At 39.2% G+C, this 24548-nt stretch overlaps 1 protein-coding gene across 1 annotated transcript in view; it reads left to right on the top strand.

The window, feature by feature from the left end:
• LOC116257304 (uncharacterized) overlaps window positions 1–24548 on the top strand; it is an 88802-nt gene that overhangs the window by 13423 nt on the left and 50831 nt on the right. The window contains exons 7-14 of the mRNA XM_031633922.2: window positions 5963–6137; window positions 6805–7232; window positions 7507–7630; window positions 20672–20770; window positions 20884–20955; window positions 21043–21180; window positions 23833–23986; window positions 24156–24523. Of these exons, the coding sequence (XP_031489782.1) occupies window positions 5963–6137; window positions 6805–7232; window positions 7507–7630; window positions 20672–20770; window positions 20884–20955; window positions 21043–21180; window positions 23833–23986; window positions 24156–24523 (1558 nt within the window). The remainder of the gene's footprint in view (window positions 1–5962; window positions 6138–6804; window positions 7233–7506; window positions 7631–20671; window positions 20771–20883; window positions 20956–21042; window positions 21181–23832; window positions 23987–24155; window positions 24524–24548) is intronic.

The following is a 24548-nucleotide window of genomic DNA, read 5'->3' as shown; positions in this document are numbered from 1 at the left end:
AGCTCTGACCTAGGGGCAAACCGCAACCCTAGGAGAGAGAAAATAATATTCACTTAACTCAACAATTACACGTAAGTGAAGAATATATAGGAGGGAGAGAAAGAGTGCCGCCTAGGGTACCGAGCCAGCCTCGGTACCCGTGCCCCATAGGACCGGGTCCAGATATGGACCCGGTTCCCCATTACAATATATTTTAACACTCCCCCTCAAGCTTGGCATACATGTCAAACATGCCAAGCTTGCTAACATTTTTCTCAAATTGAGATGTACATAAAGACTTAGTTAAGACATCAGCAACTTGATCTTCAGACTTCATATAGGGCAGAATCAACTCCTTTGAATCTATGCGTTCCCGTATGAAGTGGCGATCGATCTCCACATGTTTGGTTCTGTCGTGCATGACCAGATTGTTTGCCAAGTTAATAGCAGACTTGTTGTCACAATACATCCTCATCTTCTCTTCCATTTTAACCCCAATATCTGCTAAAAGAATTTTGAGCCATAACATCTCTGTAACCCCCATAGCAACCGCCTTGTATTCAGCCTCAGCACTGGACCTGGAACAAACTTCTTGTCTTTTACTTCTCCATACCACCAGGTTACCTCCAAGAAAGATGCAATATCCTGTGGTAGACCTTCTAGTATCTGTGCATCCTGCCCAGTCGGCGTCAGAGTATCCTTCAATGCTGAGTTGATCTTGTCGAGTGTAGAGCAGTCCTTTCCCTGGGTCATTCTTTAAGTATCCCAATACTCTTTCAGCACTTTTTCAATGACAATCAGTAGGGGCATGCATAAACTGACTTAACACACCCACGGCATACGTAATATCCGGGCGAGTAAGAGTGAGATAAATAAGTTTACCAACCAGCCGCCGATACCTCCCTTTTCCTTCCTCATCCAAGATAGTCCCAGTTTTGATACTTATCCTTGTGCCAGACTCCATTGGAGTAAGAAAGGGCCTGCATCCCAGTTTACTTGTCTCTTTTTGAAGATCCAAAGTGTATTTTTTTTGGCTCATAACAAGTCCAGTCTCAGATCGCGCGATCTCAATCCCCAAAAAGTACCTTAGTTTACCCAGATCTTTGAGATCGAATTCCGCAGCTAACGTTTCTTTCATCTTCTTTTTTTCTTCTTTGTCATCACCTGTGACAATCATATCATCAACATATACAAATAGAAGGCTCACCAGACCATTTCTCTGCTTGGTGAAGAGGGTGTGATCACCATTTCCCTGTTTATATCCATTAGTCTTCATTACAACCCTTAGTCTTTCAGACCAAGCTCTAGGGGACTGCTTGAGACCATACAAAGCTTTCTTGAGATAGCAACACTTCCCGTTCTGAGCATATCCAGGCGGCATGCTCATATAGACTTCTTCCTCAAGGTGACCATTCAAGAAGGCGTTCTTGACATCAAGTTGGTCCATGCTCCACTTCTTTTGCACTGCAAGAGCTAAGATGACCCTTACGGTCTTCAGTTTTGCCACGGGAGCAAACGTCTCAAGATAGTCAATCCCATATTTCTGGCTAAACCCTTTAGCAACAAGACGAGCTTTATAGCGTTCTACAGTGCCATCAGGTTTGTACTTTACATTAAACACCCACTTGGAACCAACTAAGTGAGTTCCCTTGGGGATATCAACAACCTCCCACGTATTGTTCTTTTCCAGGGCGTCCATCTCCTCTGTCATGGCCTGTAGCCATTTAAGATCCTCCCTGGCATCTTCCACTGACCTGGGAATAACAGCCATAGATAAAGAAGTAACAAAGCACTTGTAGTCTTTACTGAGTTTTGCATACGAAACAAATCTCTGAATAGGATGAGAAGTACATGACCTGGTGCCCTTGCGCAGGGCTATGGGAAGTTCTTCATTCATTGGACTTGGATCATCCGGGGAGCTCACAAGATTGGGAAGATTGGGATTGGTAACATCAACGTCGTCCATTACATCCTTCTTCTTCCTGTTGTAAACCTGACCAAATAAGTGATCACGGGACTGTTCTTCCACAAGGCCCCCCTCCATCTGACTGTCTCTGTCCTCAATGACTGCGTCTTTCACACTTGGAGAACTAATCGTATAATCCAAGAAATCCATGAACTGAATCAACTGATGCGAAGAATACTCTTCCCTTCTGTCACCTAGACACTCCCCCTGAAGAGGATTCGCAGGAAAGTATGCCTCATGTTCATGAAAGGTAACATCCCTGGAGACATATACTCTGGAAGTGCTAGGGTCAACACACTTGTATCCCTTCTGGGTGGAGGAATACCCCCAAAAGACTGCTTTGATGGACCGATGATCAAGTTTCTTGAGAGTGGGACTATGATCATGGACAAAACAAACACACCCAAACACCCGAGGGTTCAAAGGCCAGAGATTCTGAGTAGGCCATAACACAGAATAAGGGGAATGACCATTCAACACACGAGTAGGCATACGGTTAATAAGATGAGCACTAGTGAGAAGTGCGTCCCCCCAGTACCTCTTAGGGACATGACGTTGAAACATAATGGCCCGGGTAACATTTAACAAATGACGGTTTTTTCTTTCAGCCACGCCATTCTGAGGAGGGGTGTAGCTACAGGATGTTTCATGAATAATACCCTTGCTTCGCAAGAAGTCATCAAGGGATTGGGAGACATACTCTCGGGCATTGTCAGTACGGAAGGCCTGAACAGAGGTCTGGAACTGAGTTTCAACAAATGCAACAAAGTTTTTGACAATGCCGGGAACTTCACTACGTTCTTTCAACAAATACACGAACGTACATCGGGAGTAGTCATCAATAAGAGTCATGAAATAATGAAAGCCACGACAAGTGGGTACTTCGGAAGGACCCCAAACATCAGAGTGAACCAAAGCAAAATGACGGTTGGCTTTATTGAACGAAATAGGGTACGAGGCCCTAACATGCTTAGACAACTGACACACTTCACAGGCGAAGGTGTCCAAAGAAACAGAATGAAACATCATAGGAAACAACTTTTTAAGCAACTGGAATGGAAGGTGACCAAGTCTCTCGTGCCAGCGCATAATGGCGGTTCTGTCCTCCACGCCAGGCAACTATCCACTAGTGGCTGAAATCAAAGCAGAAGCAACCTGTACGGGCAGTCTGTAGAGGCCATCAATAGCCGAACCAATCCCAATCTTCTGCCCCGTCCCCAAGTCCTGCAGGAAACAACGATCAACAGAGAAAATTAGATTACAGTTTAGCTCTTTGGTAATACTGCTGACAGATAACAGATTTACGGGAATATTGGGAACATGCAGGGCATTATGAAGACAATATTTGTTCAGTAATGATAAACTCCCTTTTCCAGCCACAGGGATAGAAGAACCATCAGCCATAGACACATGCTGCTGCCCAGAGGTCAACTTGTATTCTTGAAACATCTTAGGGTCCCTGTCATATGATGAGTAGCCCCATTGTCAACAATCCAATCACCGAGAGATGAATTACCTTGATCACTAGTAGCAACAAGGGCCTTGGCTAACTTAGTCCCCTCAGAAGTAGAAGCATCATCCTGGGTAGACAAACGACTAATGTATGCTTGCAACTCTTTGAGTTGATCTGAGGAGAGCTTGGATTTGGCAACATTGGACGACCCCGAACTAGGCTCGGGCACAGAAGGAGCACGACAATTAGGAGGAGGACGACCCCAGACGAGACGCTTCTCAGGATGAAGATCCCAACAAAAATCAACAGAATGGCCCACTTTGTTGCAATGGCTGCACCGTCGAGTAGGACGCTGCCCTGTCCCTGAAGTATGGCTCACAAAGGCTGCTGGAGAACTCCCCTGACTGGAGTCAATATGCATAATCTGGCGCCGTTGTTCCTCAGACTCAACACGAGCATACACTTCTTCGATCCCAGGAATCTCATCACAGTTAAGAATTTGGCTCCGAATGGATTCAAACTCATCACGCAGGCCTCCAAAGAAGATAAAGGTGCGGTCCATCCATTCCTTTTCCCAATACAGGGCATGATCTAAACCACATTTCCAGTCATCATTCACATGATAATCGAGCTCCTCCCATTTAGTCTTCAGGGTGGCATAGAAGGAGGCAACAGATAAATCACCCTGTTTAAGAGCATATATGCTACGTTTGATTTGATATGCACGTAAAACACGCTTCTTACGACTATACATCCATGCAAGAACAGTCCACATATCATATGCAGTCGATTTACGCAAGATCAAAGGCTGAATATCTACGGAAACCGAACTAATAATCCATACTTTAACCTGACTATCTTCCAACGCCCAGGTCGGCCATTGCGAATCAGTTTTAGAAGGTGCAGGTTTCTCCCCAGTGATATAGTGCAAGCGACCACGACTGGTTATTCCGATTTCTAGGGCAGCAGACCACGAGAGATAGTTATCCTTGTTCAGCCGGATGGAGGTGACATGAACAGGCAAGTTCTCACTCTTGGTATTGTTGCCCGTGTCCAGGGCATCATCAATCTTGGGGATCACCGCGTCAGCCATCTCAATCACCAAAGGTCACAACCGGCGGCGGAAGAGTCACAACCCACGGCGGCGGAAAAAATCACAGCCGGCGGCGGTGCTGAAAAACGCAGGAACGGCAGCAGAAAAAACACAGTCGGCGGCGGCGCTGGGAACGGCGACGATGGCAGTGCTGGATGACAGCGGAAGAGAGAAAAAAAAAAAAACACCAGCGGCGGCGGTGCTGGACGGCGGCAGAACAGCGACGGCGGAAAACACTACTCGCACACCAACGATCTCACACGCGTTGGCTTTGATACCATGTAGAAACACGAACCACAAGGAGAGAGCAGAGAAAGAACACACGATATACATGGAAAACCTCTGAAAGAGGTGAAACCGTGAAAAACCACGGGGAAGCTCTGACCTAGGGGCAAACCGCAACCCTAGGAGAGAGAAAATAATATTCACTTAACTCAACAATTACACGTAAGTGAAGAATATATAGGAGGGAGAGAAAGAGTGCCGCCTAGGGTACCGAGCCAGCATCGGTACCCGTGCCTCATAGGACCGGGTCCAGATATGGACCCGGTTCCCCATTACAATATATTTTAACAGAAACAATTTATCATGAGGGTTTAATTATGGTGGGTCTGTTTGTCATTGTTAAAAACTATTAAGAAATAAGAGGTATTACTTTTTATCATCCTTGGACATCAATGATGTGCGGATGATGTTCCTCCTATTATCTGTCCTAGAGGACAAAACAAGGTGACAACACACCTGTAATCTGTTTGCTGCCATAAATGATGAGGCAGGCTTCTTCATTGTCTTTTTGGGCATAATGGAGATCAATTGTTCCAGCCCTATTGGAAACTGCATTGATGCTTCCAAACAATGAGCTCCAAGAAATGCTTCCTAGCAATCTCTCAGTGCATACCTTGTTAACCATCTATTAATGTAGGATGTTAGCAAAAAATCATGCAACACAAGGACTTTATAGTACTACTCTTCTTGAATATGAGCTTTAATTTAAGTATAGATTAAACACAATTACTCCAAGGCCCAAGCTGAAAGAGCTGGATGGCTAGCTCGATGGGTGCAAAATTTAGGTGGCAGAATCTGAACATGCATGTATTATCATTGCTCGCTCTATTATTGGCTTATTGTGAAAATGTATGCACTATCATTTTCTTTATCCATTGTTTGTAGTTTTTTTTTTTGGTGTTCTACTACATTCATTCGTGCTCGTTTGCTTTCCCATTTCCTTGTAGGAATTTTTGTGATCTACCATCTATCTATCTGTGAAATGTTGTTACTCTTTACTCGTTGTTGAGAGTTTGTATGTGTAGGTTTCTTTAGTATCTTGAGTTTCATGCTTCTCCAAGTTTGCTGGCAATTGTTATAAGTGATTTATATTATGTTCCTTTCTTTACATGTTCTTGCTGCTAATCTCACTGCATTTCTTTTGTTTTTATCATACAAACTGGTTTTTTATGTGATGCATCAACAGGATGCTGGACCTTGAGCTTATACACATGAAATATGCTTTAGAGTCGGTTGTTCTAGCCTTGGGAGCAATGGAAACAAGTATGACTAAGGAACCTGAAAGTTATAAGAGGATGGCATTTGGGTACCTGCAAGACCTTCGGAATCATCTGGAAGCTATCAGTAGTCCTCCACGTAAGGTCTGTAAACCGGACTATCATATGTCTGCATGGCTGCATCTGCTACCTGCTACTTCTTTTCTGCTTGTTTCTGTTTAAACTATGTAGAATCATTTGTTAGAGTTTTGTGATGGTTACTTTGTGTTCAAATTGTAATTTCTTGGAACCAACAACATTCCCCTTCCCTCTTCTTTTTGTAAGATTTTTTGATATCTTATACCAACCACCAGATGAAGTTAGATGCAAGAGGAGGAAGAGAGAAATAGGCTGCACGTGCAAGAAAGAGGGCATCAACTTTGACGTCTGTCTCTAGTTATCATTATATAATAATCACAATTTAGGGTACAAAACAAAATACACAAAACAGTATTAAAAATTACAAGTATGCCACTGCCCATGATGTGTGTGCGTGTGGATCAAATGGGTCGGATCTGGGTGTCCCGATCCATATCGTACAAAACACTTTTTCCCACCCTTGTTTCTCTGAAAAAGGCAGAAGAAAGATAATTGTGAAAAAAGGGAAAGCAAATTTTCAGATTATTCACTTTCATCTCACTGTTTTAGATGATTTATCCGTTAGTTTTAGTGTTGATCTCATGCACTTCTGTGAATAAACCAACAATAGTAAGTAGATATTCTCCATTCTTTTGTCATTTATTTTTTTCATATTGGTCTTGTCTGTTTCCAGATATTAATGGTCAGCACCATCATATCAATGCTACATATGGATGATATTGCTGTGAATTTCACACAGTATGTATTATCAAGGGGATATCCAGAACTTCCACGTTTAGATACTTGGGAGCAGCATCCTCTGTCTGTTCTAGAAAATGATAAGGAAATTGTCTTGTCGTTCATTGAGCATATCCTCGGCATATTGAAGCATAATTTGCCTGCAAATGGTTCTGATGTTGAGCCAAACCTGTGGAGCAGTGGAACCATAGCTCCTTCAGAACAGGCCATGGAGTGGCGAATTACCCGTTCAAAGCAGTTTATCGAGGACTGGGAGTGGCGTTTATCATTTCTGCAGCATCTCCTTCCATCGTCCACTCTTTGTTGGAGCTGGAAAGAGGCGTTAGCAATACTTCGTGCTGCTCCTTCTAGATTGCTAAATGTGTGAGTAAAAAGCTCAAATTCATCGAGAACATTCATATAAAGTTGTAAACCAGGCATTTCAGAAGAACTTATTTTTAAGTCGGCATATGCCTGACATAATTTCTTCTTACATTGACTATATTTAAGTAATGGCCTTCTTGATCACTTTCTATTGCGTCTCCCTCCCGCTATATTATATTCTTGGGCCTCAACTATTTTAACCTGGGTTCTTTGCATGCATGAAATACTCTCTATTCTCTCTCTTTTCTGATTTCTTTTTGTTCATTATTTGCAGTTGCTTACAAAGGGCTAAGTATGATATTGGAGAGGAAACTGTTCATAGGTTTTCCTTACCTCCTGAAGATAAAGCAACTTTAGATCTTGCTGAGTGGGTGGATGGTGCTTCTAAGAAGGCATTAGTATGTTCTGAACTTCATCCATTCCTTATCTTGATATCAATTTTCAATCACACTAGCCTTATAATTCTTTTTTTATTTTCTCATTATCTTGATATCAATCTTCAATTCTAGGTTGCATCAGACTAGCTTTATCATTCTTTTTCTTATTTTCTCATTCCTCTATTAAAAGCAGTATAATTTAAATTTAGTAATTTTTATTGGCTATTTGATAAGATTAACAGTTAGTGGTGTAACAGTTAAGTAGTTATCTGGATTGTGTTGCATGGATGCTGAAACAAGTGTTGGTATTGGACATTTTACACATGCAAAGATTAAAAATTAGATACTTGGACACACACACACACACACACACGCACACACACACACACACACACACACACACACACACACACACACACGCGTGCGTAACTATATATCCATGTCCAAGTGTCTACTTTTTTGCTGCAGTTACTTTTTGTTGAAGCCATCAAACATAAATAAATACATAAAATTGTGGACAAAGTCTAAAAGAAAAGGGTTGGTGTCTCTACTGTTCCTTCTTCATTTGTTATGTAACAAAAAAGGAGAGTTAACACCTCAACCCCTAATTTCTATTTTTCTAATTTGAAAGAAAACGAAGAGACTCCTTTTCTGCCAAATAAAAGGTACAACTGTTAAGAAGCATTCCAGCAGTTTGGTGTTGGTCTCAGTGCCCAGAAATGTTAAGCACAGGCACTTATGCTTATAGCATTTTCATGTAACATAGATTCTGAAAAGACTTATGGGATCCATTTACTCTTACAAAAATCATTTATATTTGACACTTTCTAAATGCATTCATGTGCATACTGTCAATTCATTTTCCAAGGATATTTTTGTATTCTTATTTTCTTTCCTAAAGACATCTATTTAATAGTTGAATTTACCACATCTAAAGGAGATGATCACATACTCTTTTCTGGAACATCTTTGGGCCAATAACCAGTGGCAAGTTCTGCCTTTTCTGTTGGCCACATTGAAGGATTGATTCCTAGGATAAATTAGCTAAGCTGGTAGAATCTCATTAATAAGCTCATTAAGCTGATTACCCTTTATGATGGGCAGCTATACCTCCATAAGGTTGTCGGATGTGACTACCCTATCTGGTGGTCGACTTGCTTGATACTACATTAGGGATACTTTACAAAATTTTACTTCAATAAGGAAATAATTTTTGTGGCATAACATGTCTCACATATGAAACTTTTGTTAGAAACTGAGTTTCCAAGAGCACTTTTTAGTTCATTTCAGTGCTGAAAGTCTTTAATTTGCAATTCATTCTCAACTAAGGAACTTAAATTTAAGTATGATTTCTAAGGAAGAACCTTGCCAGTCAAAGTTGAATTAGATATACCAAATTTAGTGTGTCCACTTGAGATTTTATTGATGATAACATTGCAGCTGAATACATTTTAAAACACTTAGGTGGTGAAATTAATATATAACAACTAAATCAATTGATTTCTACATAGTAATTTACTACTCGTTTATGATATATCACAGCTGAATACATTTTAAAACAACTAGGTTGCAGATGGTAGTTAATAACTTAATACTTGTTTTACATGAACAAAGCCTGATGATGAAATCAATTACTAGTGAAATTAAGATATAGCAATTGAAATCAATTGTTTTCTACATATTTAAGAGAAGTAATTTAATTTAAACAACATACATTAAGATCACCTACTTGAATATGGTAAGCCTATCTCTGATAAGCAAAAGCCAATAAGTAACATGGAAATAAGCAACAGACGTAAATAAGGAAATATTTTCCCATTTTAGTTTACTGAGCATATTAAAAGATCGAAGTTAAAAAAAGAAGTGAACCTCAAGTTCCAGCATAAATCTAAAAAATGTATCGTTTCAAGAATTCTGTTTTGCTTCCACAAGTCTAAGAGAAAATCCTTCACAAATTTATTTAGAAAATAATTCTATTAAACATATATATTTACCATTGAAAAACTGTTATTTTCTGGTCACAATTTGACAAGTTTGATATAATTGGGTTCATTATGACATGTACTTGATGGCAAGAGGTGAATAGAGATATATTCTTTTTGATAGGTTTAACATTCGTTATCTTATAAACTTTCCATGCCTCTTCATGCTTGCTACTTGTGATATTTCTGTTTTGGAAGTACCTCCATGATAGCTGCATTGATATCTTACCTATTTTATTTGCAAACTTGTTTACAGTCATTTCATGCTGGATCCTCCTAAGGTAATCATGCCACATATATGTAAAATATATGTAAACTCGTTAAAAGCCCAAGGATAGGTGCTTACATGCAATTTTGTGATTGAGAAATCTAGTCCATATTTCATCTTACTGGATATCGCCCAAAAACAAAAAAAGCCTTCAATCAAGATTGAATAGTTTGTAACATCTTTGTATTGTACATAATATGTGGACTGGTGTGGGCAGTTGGCACACGGTCCCATAAAATTTGTTTATTTACGTATGGTGTCCCAGTCGTTTGCTTATTTATGTACCGGTGCTCCTCAGGGCTCAACTATGTCTATGTGTGTGTGATTGTCTGTGTGTGTGTGTTTTAAATTTGAATTCAGATGGAAACAACTTTACCAGAAATACTTGAGGAAAATCTCACGGAATCAAACCTGAGAATGATATTCGTGATGGTGTAGAACCAATAAAAATTGCATAAGATCAATAATTGCATAGGATCAATTTTACCACATGCCCCTAAGACCTATTCCTCTCATATTCCTCATAAAACCAGATGTAACACTAAAAGAATGTCACAGCTTGAAGAAGCAACATGAAGAATGAGGACAATGGATCCGATGTTCTAGTCAAATAAAGATTTTATGAAGTGTTTCCCAGAAGGAGGTTGTTGAGGAAACGTGCTGCTTTGGTATTTAAAGTGTTATGTATTTTGGTATTTAATATTAGGTAGCTTTCTGAATTTTTAAAATTTTGTTGGACTCTTTATGTAAAGGGTTAAACATAACCCTAATCCTTGTTTAGTCTAATGGAAAAGGAGCAGCCGGCAGATTGATGACTGCTACCTATTCTCTCCTCCTTCCTCACGTTCTTCTCTTCTCCCTCCTCTCTACCTCTCTACGCAACATGGTATCAAAGCCTCGGACCTAGGACCGTGTCGTCTAGGGTTTCACGCGTCTTCCCTTCTTCTCTTTTTCTCATCCCTTCATTCACGACAAGGTTGGACGTCTAAAGTTGCTGCTGCCTTCAAGAGATACGGTGGGACTGCTTGATGAAAAAGGGGCTGATCACGTTCTACATGTAGAGATGTGATCTGCACCCTATGTTGCTGTCGATGTCTTCATGTTGCTGAAGAATCTAATCGGATGAAGTTGACAAGTTGCTGTTTTTGTTCAGATCTGAATGTCGAAGTGTATCAGATCTAACTTTGGTGATGTCGTTGACAAACAGTTGATGTTGATCAGATTTGAATGTCGCAGAATATATCAGATTTGACTCAGTGGATGTCATTTAAAAATATCAGACCAGAGAACGTCTGATCTGCCTGGCCGTGTGGTGCAGGGTTGAGTCTCAGTCAAAATGAAGCAGGTTTGTCTTGAAATCTGACTGTAGTAAGTCTGTGAATGTTGTTTATGTTCAGTCTGCCGTAGGTTGGTGTTGAAATCTGGCTGGAAAATTCTGTGGTTGCTAGTATATATCCTGTCTGCCGTTGGCTTTTGTAGTTAACTATTTTCGTGGTTCTGGTTTCGTGGTTTTATCATGGCTGCCAACAGATCTATACAACTTGATAGAACTGAATCTGAAAATCATCACATAGAGGCAGGTGTTGAATACAAGGCTTTCTCAAATCCATTCTCGTTTGGATCTACTATCAAACTTGATGGAGCCAACTATGATGTATGGGCTAAAACCTTCATATTGTCGGTCGTTGGACATGGAAAGAAATATATATTGGAAGAAGATGAACCAGTTGAAAAGACTGGTAAATACGCACGTTGGGAGGAAGAAAACAACATTATTAGTGCTTGGCTTATGAATAGCACTCAGCCCCACATTGCAGCAGGGCTTTGTTATTATAATACAACCAAGGATATGTGAAATTCTCTTCGGCAGACGTACTCTCAAGATAAAAATATCAGCAAAATTTTACAGGTTCAGCAAGAATTGTTACAAATGCAGCAAGATGACATGGATTTGACAGAATATTTTACAAAGTTGAAGTTTACTTATGAAAAAACAAATTCCTTAAAACCGCCCTGAAAGCATTGTCTCAAATCTCACATGGAGCAAATGATTGTGGTTAAATTTCTTGCTGGACTATCTTCTGATTATTCTGCATCCAAGGCTCAAATGCTTACAGGTTCAGATTTTCCTGATCTTGATGAGGCCTTCAATAGACTAAACAGATTGGCTGTTACTCTTCCTCCATCCTCGAACAACTCACAGCCGTCTGCCTTCGCCTCATTTGGAGGAGGAAGAAGTGGACTATACTCTTCCCGTGGTAGAGGAAGAGGCTGAAGTCCTGGAGGACGTGGAAGACTTCAGTGCACATATTGTGGTCGTCTTGGTCACTTAAAGGATAGGTGCTGGAACAAAGTGGGTAAACCTAACTCATCCACTTCTTCGTCTGTGACATCTTCATCCAGCTCTACTCCAAACACACAATCTATCAGTATGGCTCCTAAGGCGAATCCCACTGCTGCTTCAGTAGATGCTACATCTCTTAATTTAAGTCCAGCTGAAATTGATTTAATTATGGAGCATAGATCAAATGCTGCTCCTTCTACCTCATCGGCATCTACAGCTGTCACAAGTTCAACGTAGTCTGTAGGTAAAACTACTTCTAAAGGTTGTTGGATAATTGATTCTGGAGCATCTAAACACTTTTGTGGAGATGCTAGTATTTCAAACCTACAAAAATTTGATTCACCTCAACATGTTCGATTGGCGGATGGAAGACTATCACCAGTAGAAGGACGTGGAGATGTTTATCTTTCTCCATCTTTGCATGTTCATGATGTGTTAGATACTCCTGAATTCCCAAAGAATTTGTTATCTGTAAGCAAACTAACTAAAGAGATGAATTGCAGAGTTATTTTTGACTCGGATACTTGTGTATTTCAGGATCTATCGACTGGGAGGAAGATTGGTGGAGGCCATGAGATAGATGGAATATACATCTTGGATACATCCATAAGGAGGCGTCATTCCTAGTTGATTATTCTTCAAGTGCCTTCCAGTGACATCTCAGATTGGGTCATCCATCATTCCCTAAACTTCAGCTGCTGTGTCCTCAGATTTCCTCCACAACGTCTATCGAGTGTGAAGCTTGTCAACTGGGCAAGCATAGTCGTACTTCCTTTCCATCGAGTCAAAGTCAGTTTAGTCAATGTCATTGATTTGGTTCATGTTGATGTTTGGGGGCCTAGTCGGGTTCCAAGTCGATTGTCGTCTCGTTATTATCTTTCCATTGTTGATGATTTTTCTCGTGTCACTTGGGTGTTTTTGATGAAAGACATAACTGAAGCTCCTTGTATCTTGAAATCTTTCATATTGGAAATAAAAACTCAATTTAATTCTTGTGTCAAAGTTGTTCGCACTGACAATGCTCTCGAGTTCAAATCTTCTCATTTACTTGACTTCTATAAATCCCATGGTATTGTGCCACATTTTACATGCCCTCACACATCTCAGCAAAATGGTGTAGGTGAAAGAAAATATCGTCATTTGTTGAATGTAGCCCGCACAATCATGATTCATTCTCTTATGCCTTCCAAATTTTGGGGAGATGCAATTTTGATTGCATGTTACCTAATAAATAGAATGCCATCATCTTCCATAGACAACAAAATTCCAATACAAATTCTCTACTCAAATAGAGCTTTATTTTCTTTACCCCCACGGATATTTGGGTGCACATGCTTTGTACATAAACTTGGTTCCAATCGAGATAAACTAGCTGCTCAAGCAAGTAAATGTGTGTTTGCGGGATACTCTAGAAATCAAAAAGGGTATCGATGCCTAGATCCTATATCTAATCGAGAGTTTGTCAGTGCCGATGTAACCTTTCTCGAGTTGTCTCCATTTTTTTCTGCAAGTCCTTCATATCCAAAGTATGAGATGCCCTCTTCTGTTCCACTTCTAATTCCTCCAATTCCCCTTGAGTCCATTCCTTTTTCATCATCACCCACCTGTTCTACTCCCTCCATTCCATGGTTTAAAGATCCTCCTCTCACATATTCAAGAAGAAATCCATCATCTAATGACCCTGCACCATCTTGCTCTCGGGAGGTAAGTAATTTTGAATTACATGACATGCCCGAGTGTCCCTTGATGCTTATGTTCCTGATGAATTACCTATTGCACTGCATAAAGAGATTAGACGATGCACAGTTCATCCTCTTTCTAAGTTTGTTAGTACAACTCATGTGGTAGATCATATGTGCAAATTCATTGATGCCTTGTCAGCTACATCCATTCCTATTTCACATGAGCAAGCTATGTTGGACTCTAAGTGGTACCAAGCTATGAAGGCGGAGATGGATTCTCTAATATCTCGTCACACTTGGGATCTCGTTGAACCTCCTCTTGGGGCAGATATTGTTGGCTCGAAATGGGTTTTCACTATCAAGTACAACTCAAATGGTACAGTTGAGCGCTATGAGGCACGTTTGGTAGCAAAAGGGTACACACAGACATATGGTGTTGATTTCTTTGAAACTTTCTCTCCTGTGGCACGTTTGGGCACTATACGACTCATTATATTTGTTGCAGTTCATTATGGTTAGAACATGTACCAACTCGATGTTAAAAATGCATTTTTGTATGGGGATTTAACTGAAGTGGTTTATATGCAGCAACCACCCGGCTTTGAGAAACAGGGGGAGTGTACCAAGGTATGTTTGTTAAAAATGGTTATATATGGTTTGAAACAGAGTCCTAGAGCATGGTTTCAGAAGTTGTGTGGCGTTGTGTTTAAGTTTGAGTTTCAGAGATCGTCTTTATATCATTCATTGTTCGTAAAAAGGACTTCAATAGGTATAGTTGTTATGGTGATATACGTGGATGATATTATTTTAACTGGTGACAATGAACAAGAAATACAAGACACAAAGAAGTATTTACAACAGCATTTTGTTACTAAAGATCTTGGCTCTCTACGTTACTTCTTGGGGATAGAAGCGGCAAGAAGTAAAGAAGGTCTAGTCATTTCTCAAAGAAAATATGTTCTTGATTTGCTACACGAAACAGGTATGACTGGAACTAAACCAACTTCTAATCCTATGAATTCTCGCACTCATTTATATGATGACAAATCTGAACTTGTTGATAGCAAATCATATCGGTCTCTCATTGGAAAGCTACTATATGTAACAATTACTAGACATGATATATCCTTTGCTGTGGGAAAACTAAGCCAATTTATGGATAAGCCAAGGAAAGCCCATTGGGATGCAGCTATGTTATTATTGAAATTTCTAAAAGGCTCCCCTGGAAAGGGTCAGGGTCTATTATTTAGAAGAAGCACTTCACTTTAGATAGAAACTTATTATGATGCAGATTATGCATGCTCAATTGATGACAGAAAGTCAATTACGGGATTCTGTATCTTTGTTGGTGGCAACTTAGTTTCTTGGAGAAGTAAAAAGCAAGCTGTTGTTGCTCGATCGAGTGCAGAGTCAGAATATCGAGCCATGACCCAAACAACCACTGAAATCACGTGGGTGAGAGGCATGCTAGAAGGTCTTGGAATTCAGGTAGAATTGCCTATAAAAATGCAATGTGATAATAAAGCGGCTACTTACATAGCAAATAATCCGGTCTTCCACGAACGGACCAAGCATATTGAAGTTGATTGTCATTACATTAGAGACTTGGTCCAAGCAGGGATTATCTCTACTGAGTATGTTGCTTCCGAAGACCAACCTGCAGATATATTTACCAAAGCTCTTCCAATATCCAATTTCATAAAGTGTTGTAGCAAGCTGAGCATGATAGACATCTATGCTCCAGCTTGAGGGGGAGTGTTTAGGAAACGTGCTGCTTTGGTATTTAAAGTGTTATGTATTTTGGTATTTAATATTAGGTAGCTTTTTGAATTTTTAAAATTTTGTTGGACTCTTTATGTAAAGGGTTAAACATAACCCTAATCCTTATTTAGTCTAATGGAAAAGGAACAGCCGACAGATTGATGACTGCTACCTATTCTCTCCTCCTTCCTCACATTCTTCTCTTCTCCCTCCTCTCTACCTCTCTACGCAACAGAGGTGATTGGCCATTAATATTGTTTAGAGAGAAAATGAGCAAGCAAAATAGAAGATGATGTCCCATGGTTGTGCCAAAAGCCCTTAGAGGAAAAAATATGCAAGCCAAATGGAAAATGGTGTCTGAACCTGCCTTGTCCAAGGATCTAGTAGCACAGCCTTGTTCTAAGGTTGGACTCAAGCTAAAGAAATAGGTAAGAACTAGATCTATAGCTCAATTGGGGCAATTAGGCTTGCTTGAATCTAGTCGGTGTTGCTTACTGTATAGCCAATAGTTAATTGTTCAAACTTGAAACTGTTCTAGTGGTTAATTAATAAAGATTCAGTTTCTTTTTGTGGATGTTTTTTGAAAAGTGTTACGTTGTGAGGTAGAGAAGAAGAACGATAGGAAGGAGGAGAGAAAGGTAGTAGTCCAAGCAAGTTGTTAGCTGCTCCTCTTTTCATTAGACTAAATAGGATTAGGGTTAAGATTAACCCTTTACATAAAGAGTCCACCAAAATATTAAAAATTCAGAAAACTACCTAATACTAAATACCAAAACACATAACACTTTAAATATCAAAAGCAACACGTTTTCTCAACACTCCCCCTCAAGCTGGAGCATAGATGTCTATCATGCTCAGCTTGCTATAACACTTTATGAAATTGGATATTGGAAGAGCTTTGGTAAATATGTCTGCAGGTTGGTCTTCGGAAGCAATATACTCAGTAGAGATAATCCCTGCTTGGACTAAGTCTTTAATGTAATGACAATCAACTTCAATATGTTTGGTCCGTTCGTGGAAGACCAGATTATTTGCTATGTAAGTAGCCGCTTTATTATCACATTGCATTTTTATAGGTAGCTCAACCTGAATTCCAAGACCTTCTAGCATGCCTTTCACCCATGTTATCTCAGTGGCTGTTTGGGCCATGGCTCGATATTCTAACTCTGCACTTGATCGAGCAACAACAGCTTGTTTTTTACTTCTCCAAGAGACTAAGTTGCCATCAACAAAGATACAAAATCCCGTAGTGGACTTTCTATCATCAACTGAGCCTGCATAATCTGCATCAGAGTAAGCTTCTATCTGAACTGAGGTGCTTCTTCTAAATAATAGTCCCTTTCCAGGGGAGCTTTTTAGAAATTTCAATAATAACAGAGCTGCATCCCAATGGGCTTTCCTCGGCTTGTCCATAAATTGGCTTAGTTTTCCCACAGCAAAGGATATATCAGTTCTAGTAATTGTTACATATAGTAGCTTTCCAATGAGAGACCGATATGATTTGCTATCAACAGGCTCAGATTTGTCATCATATAAATGAGTGCGAGAATTCATGGGTATAGAAGCTGGTTTAGTTCCAGTCATACCTGTTTCGTGAAGCAAATCAAGAACATATTTTCTTTGAGAAAGAACTAAACCTTCTTTGCTCCTTGCCGCTTCTATCCCCAAGAAGTAACGTAGAGAGCCAAGGTCTTTAGTGACAAAATGTTTTTGCAAATACTCTTTTGTGTCCTGTATTTCTTGTTCATTGTCACCAGTTAAAATAATATCATCCACATATACCACTATAACAACTATACCTCTGGAAGTCCTTTTTATGAACAATGAATGGTCTAGAGGCGATCTCTGAAACTCAAACTTAGACACAACGTCACACAACTTCTGAAACCATGCTCTAGGACTCTGTTTCAAACCATATGTAGCTTTCTTTAACAAACATACCTTGGTACACTCCCCCTGTTTCTCAAAGCCGGGTGGTTGCTGCATATAGACTACTTCAGTTAAATCCCTATAAAGAAAGACATTTTTAACATCGAGTTGGTACATGTTCCAACCATAATGAACTGCAACAGATATAATGAGTCGTATAGTGCCCAAACGTGCCACAGTAGAGAAGGTTTCAAAGAAGTCAACACCATATGTCTCTGTGTACCCTTTTGCTACCAAACGTGCCTTGTAGTACTCAACTGTACCATTTGAGTTGTACTTGATAGTGAAAACCCATTTCGAGCCAACAATATCTGCCCCATAAGAAGGTTCAACGAGATCCCAAGTGTGACGAGATATTAGAGAATCCATCTCCTCCTTCATAGTTTGGTACCACTTAGAGTCCAACATAGCTTGTTCATGTGAAATAGGAATGGACGTAGCTGACAAGGCATCAATGAATTTGCACATATAATTTCTCACATGAGTTGTACTAACAAACTTAGAAAGTGGATGAATTGTACATTGTCTAATCCCTTTACGCAGAGCAATAGGTAATTCATCAGGAACTGGAGCATTAAGGGAACACTCAGGCATGTTATGTAATTCAAAACTACTTACCTCCTGAGAGCTGGATGTGTGTTTGGAGTAGAGTTGGATGAAGATGTCACAGACGAAGAAGTGGATGAGTTAGGTTTGCCCACTTTATTCCAGCACCTATCCTCTAGGTGACCAAGACGACCACAATATGTGCACTGAAGTCTTCCAACGTCCTCCAGGGCCTCGGCCTCTTCCTCTACCATGGGAAGAGTACAGACCACCTCTTCCTCCTCCAAATGAGGCAAGGGCAGATGGCTGCGAGTTGTTCGAGGATGGAGGAAGAGTAACAGCCAATCTGTTTAGTCTGGCCTCATCAAGATCAGGAAAATTAGAGCCTGTAAGCATTTGAGCCTTGGATGCAGAATAATAAGAGGATAGTCCAACAAGAAATTTAACCACAATCATTTGCTCCATGTGAGATTTGAGACAATGCTTACAGGACGGTTTTAAGGAATTCATCTTTTCATAAGTAAACTTCAACTTTGTAAAATATTCTGTCAAATCCATGTCACCTTGCTGCATTTGTAACAATTCTTGCTGAACCTGTAAAATTTTGCTGATATTTTTATCTTGAGAATACGTCTGTCGAAGAGAATTCCACATATCTTTGGCTGTATTATAATAACAATGTGGGGCTAAGTGCTATTTATAAGCCAAGCACTAATAATGCTGTTTTCTTCCTCCCACCGTGCGTATTTACCAGTTTTTTCAACTGGTTCATCTTCTTCTAATATATATTTCTTTCCATGTCCAACGACCGACAACATGAAGGTTCTAGCCCATACATCATAGTCGGCTCCATCAAGTTTGATAGTAGATCCAAACGAAAAAGGATTTGAGAAAGCTTTGTATTCAACACTTGCCTCTATGTGTTATTTCCAGATTCAGTTCTATCAAATTGTATAGATCTGTTTGCAGCCATGATAAAACCACGAAACCAGGCCCACGATAGACTGAAAATCAACCTGCGACTGAAAAGGAAACTCTACACCACACGCCAGGCAGATCAGACGTTATATATATATATATATATATATATATATATATATTGATAATCAACGTCTGAAAATCAAACCTGCGACAGAAAATCAACGTCTGATCTGATATTATATATATATATATATTGTAATAACATCCACTGAATCAGATCTGATCAACACCAACAATTTGCAACGGCACCATCAACCATCAAGGTTAGATTTAATACGCTTCTGCATTCAGATCTGAACATCAGATCTGAACGTCAACAGCAACACGTCTTCTTCAGCAACATGAGGGACTTCGACCTTCAGATCTGAACGTCAACAGCAACACATCTTCTTCAGCAGCAACATAGGGTACAGATCACGTCTCTACATGAAGAATGTGATCTGCCCCTTTTTCTTTATCAAGCAGTCCCACCGACTGCAGCAACCTTAGACGCCCAACTTTATCGTGAATGAAAGGAAGAGAAAAGGAGAGAGAAAAGCCGCGTGAAACCCTAGACATCACAGTCCTAGGCCCGAGGCTCTGATACCATGTTACGTTGTGAGGTAGAGAAGAAGAACGAGAGGAAGGAGGAGAGAAAGGTAGCGGTCCAGAAAAGTCGTTAGCTGCTCCTCTTTTCATTAGACTAAATAGGATTAGGGCTAAGATTAATCCTTTACATAAAGAGTCCACCAAAATATTAAAAATTCAGAAAGCTACCTAATACTAAATACCAAAACACATAACACTTTAAATATCAAAAGCAGCACGTTTTCTCAACAAAAAGAGGTCATTGAAAACTGTCCAATGATACTGAATAGAAACTCTTTCTTCAAACAAGTTTTAAATGAGAACTACCCAAAGAGAAAAGTTTTAACAGATATCAATTTTTAAACATGTTGACTCTATGTTCAAAGTTCACTAACGTTCATTTCAACGAGCCAGGCCTGGCTTCACTTAAGTGTACTGTGCTGTGTTTGGTCATCAAGTCAGGTTCATAAAAGTTATACCAATTTCAAACCTAGCCTGTGTGAGCCCTTTGTACTAACATAAAAATGAATCCAACTGAGGAAATTCATTTAAGACATCAGGAGGAATTGCGTGAATATCTATTAAGTTGCTTTTGACACCAAAGTCAGGTATATTAGTGCAAAAGGTATAAACTTTTAGAGGACCTGGAAAGTATGACACTATAATTTCGTCAGTGTTTTGTCCTCTTACAAAGTCTGTCAGGTTGAAACTAGCTGATTACCAAACTTTCTGTATCAACAGTTTTGGATATACTTACATACATATTATATACTGATATACATGTGCACACAAGTATTAACATTTGGTGCCTAACCCCTTTTGAACTAGAGGGACAGACTCGGGGCACACAGGTAGTTTAGAAGAAGGGAGGCATTTATTTTCTTTTCCATGTATATATTCATATATGCATCTGTGTATGCATTTATCTTTCTGCTTATGAATGCATTACATACCTGTGTATATGCTGAACTAGTTGAAACTAATCTATTTGTTTTTTGACAGGTAGATGATGCTCTCTCTCGTGTTGCTGAGGGAATTCCCAGTGCTGAACAGGAACTCGACTTTTCTTCTCTGCGTTCTCAATTAGGACCTATAGCAGCAGTATGGCCTTTTGTCTGATAAAATCTACTCCATCTTTTGAAACACAAACGTTGGATAATTATCCATCTTATTAGAAGCATTTATCTGATCAAGTATAATTTTCAATTTGTTAGGTTCTTCTTTGTGTTGATGTGGCTACAACATCTGCTAGATCCGTTGAATTGTGTAGGCAGCTGCTAAAGCAGGCAAGATTAAGTACTTCTCGAATTCTTGCTACAGAAGTCGAATTTGTGGATTTGGTTTCCTAACCTGGTGTTTGCCTTTATGCCCAGGCAAGGACTTTGTTATCTGAAATTTATCCTGGAGGTGCTCCAAGGGCAGGCTTAACTCACTGGGATAGGGTTCAAGAGATATGCATAATTTCTGTTACAAAGCGTGTCCTTCAGCGCTTGACTGATTTTGTGGAGCAGGTTTATTTTTTATTATGATGATTGAAATATTTATGCATGCTTTCAGACACTTCAGATATTTTGTGTGTGGCGTGTATCTTGAAACTGTGGGTCCTGCACCGTCTAGGGCGTTATTTGTCTCCATGGTTTTTGGAACAAACTAGGATATGCAATAACAAGAGAAAGCTTACATAGTGCAGCACAAAACCAATTCATACCTTCTTGATGTTGGTAGGAACCATCAGTCACTGCTTTTGTACAACAGAATTCTCGCTAATGCACCAAGGCAACTTTGAGGGCGTCATTCCTCATAGTGATGTATTCCTGGTGCAATATGCTACCTCTCACATGTATCACATTTCTGTTGCCATTTTTCCTTTTTCAAAAAAATAATGTTTTTAATATATTTTATATTGTTGATATTTATTTTAACATTTTAATGACCATTTTGGATTTTAAATGGCTTTTAAGAAAATTAGTAGAAAACTCAATTTTTTTTATATATTCTTTTTTTGGCTTGAGTTCCTGAGGTTTTCTTAATACCCAAGGAGAGCCTTGCTGGTAAAAACCTGAGCATGATATTCTGTGACAGTTTTATATATATAGATAGATAGGAAAAGTAAATGCTGCTATGTGCTGGATAGATAAAATTTAAAAATTCGTCACTAAAAGGACCATAAATTGTTGCTAAAGCCACACATGCCCTGATGCATGCATCGGGGCACGTGCTGTGAGGCTAGAGGAAGGATAAATAAATATATATATAGACACACACGCACAAAAAATGAGCTGTTCAATCAGCTTGATCTGGCATATGGACACATGTTTAGTTGCTTGCCAACTCAACAATTATCCATTATTATTTATTAACTTTCTGGAAAAGTTATATTATATTTGTAGGCCCTCTGATTATGTTGATCGAACAACTCATGGTGGTGCATACTTGTAGTCATATTTTTTGCCACTCAAGTTTAGAAGCCCATGTATATCATTTTCATACTAAAGTTGAATTTAGATTATTGAAAATTTTCAAATGTCAAATGCAGTTATTTTTCTTTCATGCTTGAAATTATATTTTGGATTTTCTCAGTCGTATATCCTAGGTTTTATAAACTTTTTGAAACATGGGTGTCTCTTTGTCAAACTTCCCTTAACAGCTTCCAGGCAGGCTTTATAAATTGAAGAAACACCTCTGCCTCACCACAAATAATAGAAATTGCATTTATTAGTTGCCTGGTCCTGTGTCATACACACTACAACAGAAATCCAATTAATCATCAGTCACCATCAACACATTGCATTCTTGATTTGTTTGATGCTTGTCAGCATTATAATAGCAGAAGCAAAATGAAGTTTCCGATCAATAATTTGAGATCAGGGCACTTATTAAATATGAAAATAGCATATTTGTTTACATAACATTTTTAAGGCTTTTGATATGTCTTGCTTTAGTTTCTCAATGATGAACACAACTCAGTCTTGTCTTGACTGGTTGCATATACTCTTGAACCAAATTTAGAATATGTGCTATACAAGTTCAAAAGATATGAATGTATTGATCGCTTGCCAAACTCTTTTTTTGCATGATTTCATACTAAGCATTATTGGAAATGCTCTTCTTTTATTGCTTAACTTCTATCGCTTTAAATGCTGAATATCTTTAGACTACTAAGATGCGCTGTCATTATATAAATAAGCAATAAAATTTATGAATGGTTGCCTTTGTATGTCAATCCATCCATCAGAAATAATAAAAATTAAAAACTACCACATTTATTACAGGCATATTTCTTTCCATCCAATACGTCTCCAAATTTTTTTCCTTCTCCTGTGGAAAAAATTCTGTTCTCAATTTTGTTGAACCTGATGGCATACAACTAGTCATACTACAATTAGCTAGCTATGTAACTGTGTCTCCCAATAAGGATTTGTGGCTGTCAGGAAAGAACTTGTCCCCTGTATATCCAGTTTATGCTCTGGCAAGTTCTTTGAATGCACCTTCTATTGTTTTATTACCTAATAATGATAGACCCATCTCCATGTTTCCTTTCTTCAAAACATCTTTTTTCATGACTGGAAAATGCATCCTGACGAGATCTTGGTGTTTGTTCAAATGTTTCCTTCCTAGTTAACATATAGAGAGTTTCTGCGACCTCTTTCACTGGTCTGCTTTTTTGGCCGGTACACTTCGCTCCTACATGGATATTTTACTTGTAATTAAGATTTGTTTAAGCATGTATTTTTTAAAAATTCGTATGTCAATCTTAACCTTCAGAATCACAGATTTTGTGGATATCAACATATGTGCAAGGTGGGTTCGCTTTGGGCAGTAACATTGGCTAGGATATATCAATTGTTTAGGCACTTGCACCACCCGTTTGTGGCATTACTAAGTTTTGTAAATTATCTTTTTTAAGTTTTTAAATTCTCTGATAGTCTAATTAGGCTTTACTGCAAGTGGAGAAATTCCACAACTACCCTCTTCACTGGAGGAACATTAAGGCCTTCATGTTTTTTTGTGAGGCTATATCACTGAGAGTGAGAGCACCAGATTTCCTATTATTAAGAATGAGTCAATAAGAGAATAAAGCAGGAGTGTAACCTTGTCATTTCCACTTCTCAACTTTTCTTTTCCTTAAAACAAAAGATAAGTTGGTATTTCTGTGCCTTCAGGAGAAGCCGGTGATCCTCCAAACAATTTTTGCCGGGGAAACTATTGGATCATCAGTATCTGAAATGAACAAACAAGGGCATAGGCAGCGAGCCCTTGCCATATTGGACCAGATGATTGAGGATGCTCACAAGGGGAAACGGCAGTTTTTGAGTGGTTAGTTTTCCATTCTGGACCCTGTGATCTCCCATTATTACGCTGAAGATTCATGAATGCTCTACCTTAATTTTTTAGCATTAACTAATGCATCTATTTTGGGTAATCTGCAACTCTACAAGACCTTGTTATGTGATCTTAAACCTGTCTTATCTTTACTTATCTTTAGGGAAGCTCCACAATCTTGTTAGAGCGCTCTCTGATGAAGAAACAGAAGAAAATCCTGTGAAAGGAGACACCTTTTACATGGACAAGAAAGCACGATCTGCTACGCAGAAAGATGGGGTGCTTGGGCTTGGATTTAAAATTATCAAGCCAACTTCAGCTAGTTCCACTGCAGGCGAGCGCAACTCAGACGCTGCTACTTATGATACCACAGATTCTGGGAAAAGGTCTCTTGGTCACCTGAGCAGCAAACCTGCCACTTATCTTTCTGCTTTCATAATCTATGTTGCAAATATAGGCGACATAGTTGACGGGATTGACACAACTCATGATTTTAACTTTTTCTCACTTGTGTATGAGTGGCCTAAAGATGTAAGTATCTAGTGCTGTGGGCCTA

Source organism: Nymphaea colorata, chromosome 1 (assembly GCF_008831285.2).
Source record: "Nymphaea colorata isolate Beijing-Zhang1983 chromosome 1, ASM883128v2, whole genome shotgun sequence".
NCBI lineage: Eukaryota > Viridiplantae > Streptophyta > Magnoliopsida > Nymphaeales > Nymphaeaceae > Nymphaea > Nymphaea colorata.
This window is presented reverse-complemented; position numbering and strand designations above follow the sequence as displayed.